Source organism: Mandrillus leucophaeus, unplaced genomic scaffold (genome assembly GCF_000951045.1).
Source record: "Mandrillus leucophaeus isolate KB7577 unplaced genomic scaffold, Mleu.le_1.0 Scaffold437, whole genome shotgun sequence".
NCBI lineage: Eukaryota > Metazoa > Chordata > Mammalia > Primates > Cercopithecidae > Mandrillus > Mandrillus leucophaeus.
In genome coordinates this window covers 1026673-1040091 of record NW_012104665.1, presented here as the reverse complement: position 1 = coordinate 1040091, position 13419 = coordinate 1026673, and the positions used below count along the sequence as shown (strand labels likewise).

Below are 13419 nucleotides of genomic sequence, written 5' to 3'. Positions count from 1 at the left end.
TCAACCTGGTTATCAAATTTATTCTTTACTTCTGTTACGTAGGACCTTTCTCCAATAGACTCCATGCCATGGGTTAAAGTTTCCATGTCTTACTATCTGTGAGACTACTTGAGTCACCTAATCTCATTTCCTCAGTTTTCTCATCATTAACATGGGGATAATAATTACACCAACATCAGGGTTGAAGTGTCAGCGTTAAGTAACATAGTTAAGGTAAAAATGTCACATAATGCTTTACATATAGCAAATCTTCAGGAAAAACTAGCAAGGCTTTCTGTCAAAAATACTTTTCTTGAATCTTTGAATGCAGGGAAGATATATTTGGGCTTATTAATACACTGAACCTAACTATAATATTAGAACTTTTTATGAGGGTAGTAAACTTTCAAGGCATCTTATCAAGGTTACTTTGAATATCCTTCCTTCAGGAAAACTTAGTACTGAAGTCATATAAAAGCAGAGATCTTGGGAGACACTAACCACTTTCATCTTTTAAGGTCATAGTAGCCGTTTCAAGCAATGAGAAATGCAAACAATAGGGCGCGGAAACCAATATTGATGGTGTGGCCTTTTGTTGTGCAAAGCAATAAGTATAAAAGAAAAATATAAACCCTATCTAGTTTTCATGCAATCCCATGGTTCAATGTAATTGTGTCTTAAAAAGTATTAACATGCCGAGACATCAACACATGGCCAAATGTGAATCTCCTTTGAGATTGAAGCCCAAGTAAAATCACCATCACTACCTTTTCTGATTAACCCTCCTTAGACCAAAAAATTATTTTCATTGTTGTCATCAGAACTTCATGAACCTTACAGCTTCAATGAACTTTACAGCTGTTCATTCTTTCAGAGATATGTAATCAACATTATTAAACAACTATGAGAAAGATGGCTGCAATTTAAGGAGAATACAAAGGATTTTGCTTTCTGTATTCTCAATCATGTAACTTAGTAATGTTGGGAGAAGATAACACAATTATGCCCATGCTGACCAGAGTCCCAGGTTTTCTTTGACATACCAGATTTAAATTCTGTCTTTCTTCTCTTTAGATATAGATAGACAATTTTATTCCCCCTTTGATTCAGAAAATATTGGCATTGTGTTGATTTATGTAAAGCTATGACTACTTCGAGGAGGAGGACAAAGTAACTTTTTTGTTGGGAAAAGAAGAAATTAGGCTTGAGTGCCTGGCTCTCCTAGGACACTGGGTACGATTTAGATGACAGCAATTGTGTGTGTTTGTGTGTGTGTGTGTGTGTTGTGGTGGGGTGGGTGGAGTAAATATTTCTAGAGGGGGGATTTCTTTAGAATGGAATAAAAGGCAGAAAAATCAGAGAGGTATGAGGTAATTTAGGGCAAAATTGAGTTTAACATTGTGGTATAGAATAAAACTATATATTTAAACCATTTGTGGTAGAAGGCTTTAAATTCTAGGCTGAAAAATTTGGTTATTTTTTGGCCAATAGTAAATAATTGAAGATAGATGAACAGGGTAGTCACATAGAAATGCAACCAACATGAAAGGGAAGAAGGCTTGAAGACTGTCTACTCCAAATTCCTCATTTTACTGATGAGGATATGGAGTCCTGTAGAAGTAAAGGAATGAGCTCAAAGATCCATTAAACTCATATTAGTTCTATTACGTATTTCTGGGCTTTAGATATCGTAGTTGATATTCTGCTTAAATATTTTTAAGTAACTCAATTATAATTGTAGGGGAGAGGGGAGCTTACATTTTGAATGGTCCTTAAATAGAAACATAAATTTTAACTTTCCATCTCCCTGTGAGGCTTTTTGCCAAACTGAGAGACTGATTCACTGCTCTTCCTCTAAATTTGCTTCATCCATTTGGAGCACATTATAATAGAAAGAACCTGCTTTCAGACTTCTGGTGCCAAAACATTTCGGAAAAAAAAGAAATCAAAGATGAGCTTTCACCTTTTTACAAAATTGCATCACTGCTCCTTTATTCTTTCATCTTTATCGCAAATATTTAAACAAAAACAAATGTCACCAGCTAAAGATTGTGAGGAATTTATTGTGAAGACAAACAAGACTCTAGATATGTCAAAACTGGTGATCTGACTCATCTTTATTAGGTGTGAACGGAAGCCCAAGCTTTACAGCTGTTACTATGCATGAAATTAAATGAGATATCTTTCTTCTAAAATCAGACCTTTCTGTAGGTGCTTTCTCTGCAGCCTTTTGTTTTTTAATGCCCATATATTAAAATTGTCCTTCAAATGTATCTCTTTGAAAGAATGAATAAATCGAGGGAATATACTAAAGCAAGAAAAGACATAATAGAGGTGACGCATAAAAAGTTGATTGTCTTGTTTTTTTTTTTGTTTTTTTGTTTTTTTGTTTTTTCTCTGTAAATCTCTCAACGCAACAATGCAATAGGGCACAATCAATTAAAATAATTAATTTTTCAAAACCCTGAATTTATTTGACCGAGGCTAATTTCTCAGGAATGTATGACATGTACCTGCATATCGTACAATTCCTAAAATACTAAAACATTTTATCAATGAAATAAATGAATTAAATCGCCACCTATGAAAGTACCTGGCACACTACAAATCTCAATAATCAAATTCTTTGACTCCTTGAAATCTCAAACAGAGCTACTGCCTCTTTATTTACTCTACAATTTACTTCTGAAGACAACGTTGAGTAATTCCTATTCCAGCCATCAGAGTATGGGAAGAAGAGAAAGGGTCAGCAGCGGTAAGCGGTATGGGTGTTTAAGAAACTAGCCACGGACCAGCAGAGCCTACGAATGCGCGGCGATGTGACGACAAGGTTGTTGATGCCACAGCCTGTAAGGGGCGGCAGGCAAGATGCCAAACGGAGGGACCCGCGTCTCTAAGGGCCGCCGGCTTAACTGGGTCTGATCTGCCTTCCGCCTCCCGGGAGCCCCAGTCCTCGTCAGCGTCGTCAGGAGGATTCCTCGCCCTAATTATCCCGGGAGGAAGACGCGCCTTTCCCGGAGACCGCTAGGCAACACTCACCACGGCAGCCTCCAGATTACTTCTCTCCGTGGGTGTGTGACTTCGTCGAAGCAAGTCACACTTACAGTAGATTCTCACTGGCAAGGCTGCGAGCAGCAGAGGGCGGGGGAGCTGGGAAGAGGAGGAGGGAAGGAGGGTGGGAGGCGCTGAGCCGGGAGGCAGAGGGGACGCCAGAGCTCCAGACACAGCAGGAGCGCGCCTTGGCGGTGCAGTTTCAACCTCGCCTTCGCAGCCGCGCACACACAGCCTCCTCCCCGAGCAGCGGGAACCGCAGCAGCTCCCGGGCCGCCGCAGCCCAGCTCCTCGCTCCTGCCCGCCGTCCGCCGTCAGTCCCTCCCCTCGTCAGCACTCAGCCCGCAGCTATTTCCTTCTGCCAGGCTCTTTGAACTCTGGATCTTTGCTTTTGCTCGCTGCTCTCCCGTTTTTCATTCTCCGCATTTTCTCAACTACTCTTTATTTATCCTTAGCCACCCTGCTTTTTTCCTCCTTAAAAAACAAAAATCGGGGATTTCGCCTTAAAATGATTTGTCTTCCTTACCTTCGTCCATTTCAACACTGAAGACTGCAAAGAACCTTCACCTTTCCCCTAGTGGCATTTAAAAATTCTCAATCCGTAAAAAGTATTTTTAAAAGGCAAAGGAACAGAACGCGGGACCCTCTCAACACCCTTGATCCGAGTCCAGAACTGCATTAGCAACCAGAACTAATATTTCATTTAACCCTACCAAAGGGGAAGGCGAGAAGAGCCAGAAGCAAACTTCAGCTGCCTCAGCGGATCCGTGGTTCCCGCATTTGGAGGAACCGCGTGCCAGAAGGCGTAGGACCCCACGGGGAGACAAGGAGGACTCCCGAATCTCCCTTGGCGGCTCCTCGAGGCCGAAGCGGTGGACTGAGCTGCGCGGGACAGCTGCAGCGGAGGAGGCTCGAAGAAGATGCGGGGCTCGCGGCCCCGGGGTGCGGGACGCCGGCGGCCCCCAGGCGGAGGCGGCGACACCCCCATCACCCCAGCGTCCCTGGCCGGCTGCTACTCTGCACCTCGCCGGGCTCCCCTCTGGACGTGCCTTCTCCTGTGCGCCGCACTCCGGACCCTCCTGGCCAGCCCCAGCAACGAAGGTAAGAAGATGGGGGTGGGGACCGCGGCGACCTGGGGCGGAGGGGCTAGGCGGGGCCTGGGGAGTTCGGGTCTCAGCGCGCTGGACGCTGCTGCTGCAGACTAAATCGCACTCTCATCTCAAATTAATATTTGTCGTCCCCTTCCACTAGCCTTTTCGCTCCCTCTGCGGTTTTTGGTTGCATTGTTTGACATTAGCTTCGGAGTGCTGGGCAAGGAACATGCATGTGGACAGAGCCTGGTTGGGGGGCTGGGAAGGTGGAAAACCTTGGGGGAAAGGAGGTCGAGGCCCGTACCAGGGGAATGGGTGCGGCTGGGGCTCACTTAAGCGAGTGGGGAAGTGACATTTAGGGCTTGAAGGAGTGGGAACTGTTTGAAGCTCAGCGACAAGGATCTCTGGAGCAGTGGGGCTTTTAGAAACCGTTATTTGAGGCCAGTGATGGGAAACGTTGTGGGGGTGGCTGGATGCTTTTATTTTTGGGGAAAGTGCCTGCTGGGAGCTGTTATTTAGGGCATCACCAGCTGCTATTCTGGGGTGGGTGGCAGGAGCTTTTACTTCTCATGGGAGGAGTATAGAGAAGGACAGAAGGCGCCCCACACTGTTGGGTGCCCTTCTTCTTGGGGGAGTTCATTGTCACACTTAAGCCAAGGTGGAAGAAGGCAAGAAGGTGGGATGCCGCGGGAGGAGGGGCGAGGGGGAGTGTCGCTGCTAGGAAGTTACTGCTAAAACCCAGCTGGGCATGTCTTAGAGAGGGAAAAGACCTGCTTTGGCCAGCACCTGATCCGGGAGTACCCAGTCCCCCTCCCTACCCCCAATCCTGCGCTCCGGACCCAGAATACTGTCCCTGCCTTTTTCTGGGAGAGTAGGGCCGGCGTGGGAGCAACACCTGTGCCGCTCTCCGTGCTCCCGGAGCAGTGCTCAGCCCCTCTGCCCGCCTGCCTCTTGGATCTGAGCCCCCTGCCTTTGGGTCCCCTCCAGCCGCTCTCGCTCCTCTCCCACACCCGGATTGAGCTCGGGTCTCAGCCCAAGGGCGCATTACTCGCGTAGGGGCGGGAACAGCATCTCAGATCCAGATCTGTCAGCTCCACTATGAAAACAGAAAAACCTACCCCCTTTGGCTAGAACGGTGGGGTTTCGGTTTGGGATTGTGGATGCGACGCGTGAGGCTCAGAACCTTACAGAAATTCCTTCCACTCCTGGGCACGGGACACTAAACCGGAAAGATGAAGCAGCAGTGGTGGAGTCGTGTGTGTCCTCGTGACTTGCATGGGTTCAGTCCCCGCTGTAGGAGAAGGACCTGAGCTGGTATCCCAGCAATGCCAGCTCTAAAGGAAGGGTGTGAAAGCAGGGCAGATAGAGGCTCCCTTCCCCCCGTCCCATGAACTTTCTCTTTAACCTCTAATTTTATTTTTTAAACGCTAATTAAAGACTTATTTGTATTTATCTACATTTATCTATATACATATATAGGTAATCTCCCACGCTTAAGGCAAACAATCGGGCATTTTCTCTTTCTGATAAAGTTGAAAAAGTGTTTTTGGGAGTCGTAGACCTTTTATTAACACCTTATTTTAAATTCATTCTGTTAGACGTCTGGAGGATTAAAACAGCGTTAGAGGAGGCTCTTTTCTTAACTGTCTTATTCCACCGAAAGGGGCATCCTGGTTTGAATTTGAAGGGGTTTAACAGTAATATCATTCATCCTTTCGTGTTTCCGTTGGATTTCAAGTCCTCTCTCCAGGTGTGGTGGAAGAGGAGAACTTAGGTGGAGATGAAAGGGTGTCGATCTTGGTTAGAAAATTGGAAGAATTGAATTCTCAGAGAGAGTGACACTGAATGGGAACAAGAGCCAAGACTGTGCAGGGAGGAAGAGGCAGAAGGAAAGAGAAGGAAGGGGAAACAGCGCCGGTCTCCTAAGGTGTTGAAAGCAGAGCTGGAATCTTGTGGAACATAGCCTGGCTGTTGTTACAGATTTAACACCCATAGATTGTATTGTCTTACCTCATCTAGTCCGTCACACAGCAAAACTTGGACTACAGTGAGATGGGGCTTGGAGATCTAATAAAAGATGAGAGATACCTTATCACCTGGTGCTCTGAAAAAGCCTGCTGTTTGGGGGCACATTTTGTAATATGTCACTATTATACTTAATTGGAAATAAAATTGTATAAATATCTATGTCATTATCTAATCCATCCTATCTCAGCTGAGCACAGTTTTCCATCTTTCCACTTAGTATCCTAGACCTTTATTTCTGCTCTGTGAAATATAGCTTCTTCTCTTCTTGTTTCTCCATGCTATTGCTATAAATTGAGCAGCAGAGTGTATTAAAATACTTATTTGATAAAATGTTTGGGCTTTTTTAGAGATTCAGATTAGAGTTTTCCAATTTGTTTATTTGCTTCTGGAGGGACTTGGGAAGGTCAGGGGGCAGAAAGATTTGATGTATATGCTGAACTCATTAATCACTTGTTCTCATATAATTTGTCTTCTGCAATCTACAGATGCTTAGTGATTTCCCAAAGACTGTGTGTGTACGTGTGTGTATATATTATGAATGCTCCCATTATGTGAAAAAAAAATTTAAAACATACAGAATAAATGTGAGTGTACATTCATAGTTGCTATTCTAGTCATTTCTTAAATTTAACTTTGTTAGGTATAAGCAAGCAGAATTGAGCAGAAAAAGCCAAACATATATCTGGAATTTTGGACTTTTATGAAATGTATTTATGTGGTATGTATGAATATATTGGATAGCAGACAATAAGAGGAAAATTTACCCTTTAGCCTGAATTCTAAGCAATTTATAAGTTAAGTATGCCATTAGTAGTTTTAGTGTATTAGTCATAAACTACGTGTGGAAGAATCCTTTGATTTACAGTATAATATTCAAAACTTTTATTGTAAAAGATTTCAGAGGTATATTTAGAAACAGACTTGTCTCTGATCAAGCAGGACAAATATTAGCAAGTGTATCTGCAAGTGAAAATTTAAATAAATTTAGTAAGTAAAGGGTTCATGTCCATTGCTATGAATTTTGGAGGTGGCCCTGAACGTATTCAGTAACTGCCACTTTTTGCTGTCTGGAGATATATTTGTAAACAAGCATTATTTGACAAGTGCTTTTCACAGCAGGGATTCTTGGCCAATTACTGCTGAACAGCTCTGCATTGAAAATGATTCACCCGCAGTGAATCAAGCTTAATTCATTGAAGCTACAGTCAGTAATGTCCCAGTAAAGTGCTTCTGACAGTTGTCAGCAGTTTGGATTTGAAAAGTCCAGTTTCTTGTCTCTGAATGTTTTGTATGTTTGAGAAAGTGGGATAGAAACACATAACGTGGGAAGAAAAGGCTAAACTGCCTGAAAAACAATCATAAACTTGTAAATGTTTTCCTTGGAAAGATAAAAAAGGGGAAAAAAAAGTTTGTTTTAGGGTTTTTCTTGGCTTATAACAGAACCAGGCCCATAAAATAGATTGGAGGACATAATAGATTTGTAAAACTAAATGGCTTTATTCTGTGGCCTTGTCATCCCGTTGTAATTCATTTCCTTTTAGATAAATCGGCAGGACCCCACAGAAAAAAGGACAGTAAAATCATTTCCTCACCAGGACATTACTGAACAAGAAAAGAGAGCTATTACCCCTATTTGAATCATAGATTGTTGAAACTACAAGGGACCATGAATAGTTTTGGCTTTTTGCTTAATAAACCATGAAAAGGGGACCTAAGTCTTGACATTTTAAGCTCCTTTTGAGGTAGACAAAGATCTTCTTGAGTGTTAGGGTGACAGGTAAGAGGATTTCATTTCCTCATATAAGACAAAGAGGACAGTGAACAATTTCTGCATTTAAAACAAAGATTTTTCTTTGATTGGAAATATTCTTCTTGTAATATTGTCATTTGGAAATACTGTTGGCTCTTTATTCAAATTCACATAAAATATAGTTGGTATGGAAATAAAGGTTCACTTTTTACACCTAGAAAAAAATATTTACTATAACATATTTATATTAGTATTCTCTATAAAATATGACTACTTAAAGTATGTGTTTTTTGTATCTTTACATGCAAATTAAAAGGAAATGATATAGGTGTTTAACAGCAAACATTTCCAAACTTTTTAATTAAATATTTTATTCAGAATTGATTGCTGCTATTGAGAAAATAACTGTGCTTTAGTTATTTCCACCACACTTTTGTTGATTGACTCTACCACTTGAATCTCCTTTGTCTGGAGTGCTTTTTTAAATGTATTTGCTTGAATGGCAATTAGTTTCTTTTTCATTTGGTAGAAAGCTTTCTACCTTTGACTGTAAAAACAGAATATAATGTACATGATTATATTAGGTAACTATAGCTATTATCCATTTTATGAGTCAAATTTAATGTTCTTTTTTCAAAAGAAAAATACAGTGTTCATATTTCAAAGAAATAATTGCTGAACAAATCATCGATAACTCCTTAGAAAATTTTAAATTTAAATTAGCATATATTTAATATATTCTACTTTATTAATGAATAGTTCCAATTTAAGTTAGCAGGGATACCTATTTAAAGATTATGACATCATTTTAAACAATCTTAAAATAGCTCACAATGGTTTTTATAAAGCATCAGAATTAACTGAGGTTTGAATTTCACATCTTGCTTATTAATCATTAAAAATTGATCGTAGTATTTGCTTTTTCTTTTGAGAAAGAGTGAATTGTTATTATAAAAGCAATATTAGAGTCAAAAATGTCAACTCTTACTTAGAAACTCAGAATGATTCTTACTATTATAATATCTCTAGTGAGTATATCTCAGGTGGAGAATGGCTCCTACTGCTGTGCCCTTCTAAGTAAATGCATATTTATTTTATCAAAAGTTATGTAAACCATAGGATAGATAAGGGTTTCTTCAAAAGAGTTATTATAGTCCATTGTATACATATATACCTAATGGAACAGTTAACTGATTTTAAAAATTTATCATATGTACTATCCTTGTGTAATTGGTAGATATTTCTATGGGTGTATATAAAGGTAGATAAAAAGAAAAATGAGTTCTGAAGGCTTTGTAAACACAGATTAAAATGGGTTCATATATTTTAGAAAAAAATATTAGTACCTATCTTTAATCAACAAAATGTTTACTGAGTGAGATGCATTAGCGATAGAAAATACATAAATAACAAGAGATTTTCTGATGTATTAATTACAATTTTTGAAGGCACTATATGATAGTTAGAAAACTGACAATTATTAGATGTTGAAAATCTAGTATAAATAATTGGTGCCATTGAAAATGTTTACTTCAAAATATGAATGATCTATTTTTTAAATATTTGGTTTTGAACTTCCAAAACAATTAGCATGAATTCTTAGGACAGTTTTTCTCTATTTAATATTTACTTTTAGTTTCTGACTTTCCAGACATTTGTTTGTATTCAATTAATGAGATAGATTTTAAAGTGTTTGAGCAAGGTAAAAATGGAAGCAGTGTAGCAATTTTAAATATATATTTTGAACAACAACTTATTTTTGACAATTCATTTATTAACATATGCAAAATGTTCTTGTAATAAAGACGCTGTTACAAAAACAGAATCTGATGTCATATAAATTGTAGTGTGAAATAGATATTTCCACATGAAGCTCCAAATAAATAGTGGTGCAGTTATTTTTGAATATTAAGACTTTATTGGAATTTGCACTTTTCTTTTGACCCTATAGAATTCCCATACAGAGGATTTATTCATTGCAATTATTCTTATCACGTAAAAGAAAGATATGGCTCTAATTTTAAAATTCCTATTATAATAACAATAAGAAATATTTAATTGAGTGGTTTAAAATGTAATTCTGATCAATTAATTTCAAGAACCAGATTTTAAAATTCCCATTTAACCTATTTTATTACCATCTTAAACAATTGTTACCTGATATAATCTGTTAGTGCAAAGAAAAATAAATAGAAAGAAAAAGTGCTATAAGATACATAAGAATTTGAATTGTGTCTGGTGAAATTTGTAGTAATTGAAGGTCTTGATTTTTTTTTTCTTTTTTCCCCAAAAGTTCAAATTTTCATCCAGTATCCCTAATGAGAATCCCAGGTGTTACAAAGTCATAAAATAAAACTGTAATTTAGTAGGTGTCCACTTGGAGTTCTTAAAAACTCTGTGGTTTGGTATGATGACATTTATTGTCATTTTAATGTTAGCATAACTTTGTGAAATGATTTTACATTGATAGTAATTTAAAGAAACCATAAGAGGTCACTTCTATATTTAAAAATTGCCTGAAAACCCCTTTTTAAAAAGTGTGTGTGTTTTGCCTTTAGAGTGCCATTTAATTGTATCCCAGTTTAAAAAGTCCTAGTAGGTTCTATTCATCATTAAACTTTTCTGTAGCTCTTCTTTTCCTGTAGGGTTTGCAGTCTTTAGTCTCTGATCAGCTTATGTGTTACCTTATTAATATCTCTTAAATTATTACTTATACTATAGGCGAGCATAACAAAACTTTGTCGGACAAAAGTAGAACCTAGGGCATGCCTTCTTTCCTCTGTGTCTCTCAGTGATAAAGTGTTCATGCCTTTAATCATTGTGTGTTTACCAAGCAGAGTGCAATAACTTGCCTGGGATTTTGGTGTATGTGCCCATGGATGTGTGTTGAGTGTGTGGAAAGGTTGTTGGAAGGCTGGAAGAAAGGGTAGGGAGAGGGATGTCAATATGGTATCGCCACAAACTTGATATTAATAACAGTTTTGAGTAATGTTTTCAATCTTATTTTTTAAAAAATATCACCCCTGCCCACACACACACTCTCACACACTCACGCATTCTAATTTTACATTTGTTTTACTATGACCCTGAAGATAAAACCCCAGCCTAATGAAAAAAGTATAAATAAATCCCTAGTTCATTGTGTTTCATAAATTTTTTTTTCCTTCTTTTTCTCTGTAAGATCTGTTTTGTTGAGTTATGCCAAACACTTGTTGTGTTGGACACCCCACAGATTAAATAATTGGGATTAAAGTGTCTGTGATAATTCTAATTATGTTTTAGTTGCTGGACTATTGCCCAGGCCATCTTCTGCATTCATCAAGCTTGTCTTCAGTTCTAAATAAGCTAGCCACACAACTCTGTTAAGTAGATGATTCTGGTAAAAAAAATAGAAAAAAAAATAAAGAGCCAAAACCTGAGGGTTGAAATATTTTGCATATGCTTTGCAAGAACATGTTCTTACTTGGAAACATGTTTCAGGCTAAGTATTGGAAGATTTAGAGAAAATACAGTCTGTTCTTTTACTCAGAGATGGGTAATGTCTTTTTTCTCTTATATTAATTTTACACTCTTATTTTCATTTGTCATGTCTCTCTCCCTTCCTGTCTTCCTGTTTCCTTCTTTCTTTTCCTCCCTCCTTCCATCCCTGACTAAGTCAAAATTATTTAAGAGGGTAAGAGCCCCAGCCTGTTTTGTTCCAACACCCTCAAGGAAGTCAAGATTTCAGATTGTGTGTTTGTTAAGAAGATAATATATAGTCTTCTTGTAAATAAATTGTGGGACTCTGCATACAGAATAGATTGTGTCAAACCCAGTTATACATTTTTTTCACTTAATTCATACTTCAGAAGTTTTTAAGACATCTCTGTCAGTTTTGCCTTTCTTATAAGACAGCTAACTTATTTAATTTGCAATGACAGCACCTTCCCTTTCCAGGATGCTTGTTAATGTCTTTTCTAAGGAAAGGCAAACTCAGGAGGCAGATCCGGCTGGCACCAGTTCAGCCCAGCAGTCCACAGCAGGAGCTTGCTTAGAGAGCCAAGTTCTAACTTTCACCCAAAGCTTTCACCATGTGTACTAGCAGAAAAGGTGAGACTGACTGCCCAGTCTCATGGAAGATGATAATGCACTGTCATCTCACTTAAGAGTTTAGCTCTAGGCAGTGTAGTAATGCCACACTGGGCCTCCTAAGATGGGGGATACAGCCAGACTTCTGAGGTAGAAGATACATGAAAACTGCTGTGTCTGAAGAATTTTAACCACGCCTAGTTTCGAACCAAGATATTTGATTTCTCTAGAAGGAAGGAAGGCAACAATAACAACAACAAAATTACCTTAATCATGCAGATTTGAAGTCACTGTTTTTGATTTAAACTTGTGAAACAAAGTAGGGAAATAATTAGTTGCAGTGGAAGTACAGAAAAATCAACAACAACATCAACAACAAAGCAAACAAACAAAAACAGTTAACCAATCTAACTGTTTTGAATTCAATAACAAACATGGTTTTAGTTTTTGTTTGTGCTAGTCTCTAACACTAATGCTAAATTATTGGCCCTCATTTATTTATTTTAAACTTCAGTTCAAGTATCTGTATTATGGCAATAATGGTACTGCCTACTTCACATAATTGCTATGGAAAACAAATAAAACCATTTTCTAATTATTAAAGCAATACACAAATATAGGTTGTAGAGGAACAGTGGAAGCCTGGGAATGTAACCGTTTAAATGCCCTCCATGGTCTGCGTGTTACTCTTTGTTTGCTGGGTAGGGATAAGAATAAAAGATTATGTTATTTGAGGGAATTTCATTAAGAAAAGGAGTAGAAAAAGTGTAACACAAACAAGGATTTTATAAACACTTTGCTCATGCCTCAAGTGACATGGAAGTGGCCCATGTTCTTGAGGGTCCTGTAGCTTAATTTTTATTAACTTCATGATAATTATGCCTCTTTTAGAATGGGGAGATGTAGAGACCAGGAACCCAGCTCAACCATGGTCTTAGATAGTGATATGGTCTTGAACCATCCACCTCAGATTCCACATCGTTAAAATGAAGATGTAAAGGCACACCCACAAGGTTGCTGAGAAAAAAAAATACTAATGTGCCTATGTAGCCTAGTACATTTCCTAAAGCCAAGTGGGTACACTAAAATGTTAGTCCCTGTGTTTTCTCCCTTTCTCCTCCTACTACATATAGAATATTTGAGGTATGATTTCACACTCACAGATCATCATCTTCCTTACATTGTATGATTAAAAGGAATCTAGGCTTGGAAAACAGTCTGAGAAAAGGAATTTACATGCACATTTTCCATAGAGCTATCCAAGGTAAAAACCAACCATATGACATTATCGTGATTTTCTGTTGGTTTTCCTCATTATTTAATATTGAATATTGGAATTTGATTAGGAAATAAATAGAAAACCATCAGTATAAGGGTCATGGGTTGTAAATGTTGTATTTTACCTCATTTGCCCTCAGGTAGACTGGTAGAGGGCAGATTATTTTTTTTTTT

At 38.6% G+C, this 13419-nt stretch overlaps 1 protein-coding gene across 4 annotated transcripts in view; it reads left to right on the top strand.

Moving 5' to 3' along the window:
* The first annotated feature begins 2850 nt into the window (after positions 1 to 2850).
* EPHA5 (EPH receptor A5) overlaps positions 2851 to 13419 on the top strand; it is a 378406-nt gene continuing 367837 nt past the window's right edge. For all 4 annotated transcript variants that reach the window (XM_011993927.1, XM_011993925.1, XM_011993926.1 and 1 more), the window contains exon 1: positions 2851 to 4131. In XM_011993927.1, the coding sequence (XP_011849317.1) occupies positions 3951 to 4131 (181 nt within the window). In that variant the 5' untranslated portion in view covers positions 2851 to 3950. The remainder of the gene's footprint in view (positions 4132 to 13419) is intronic.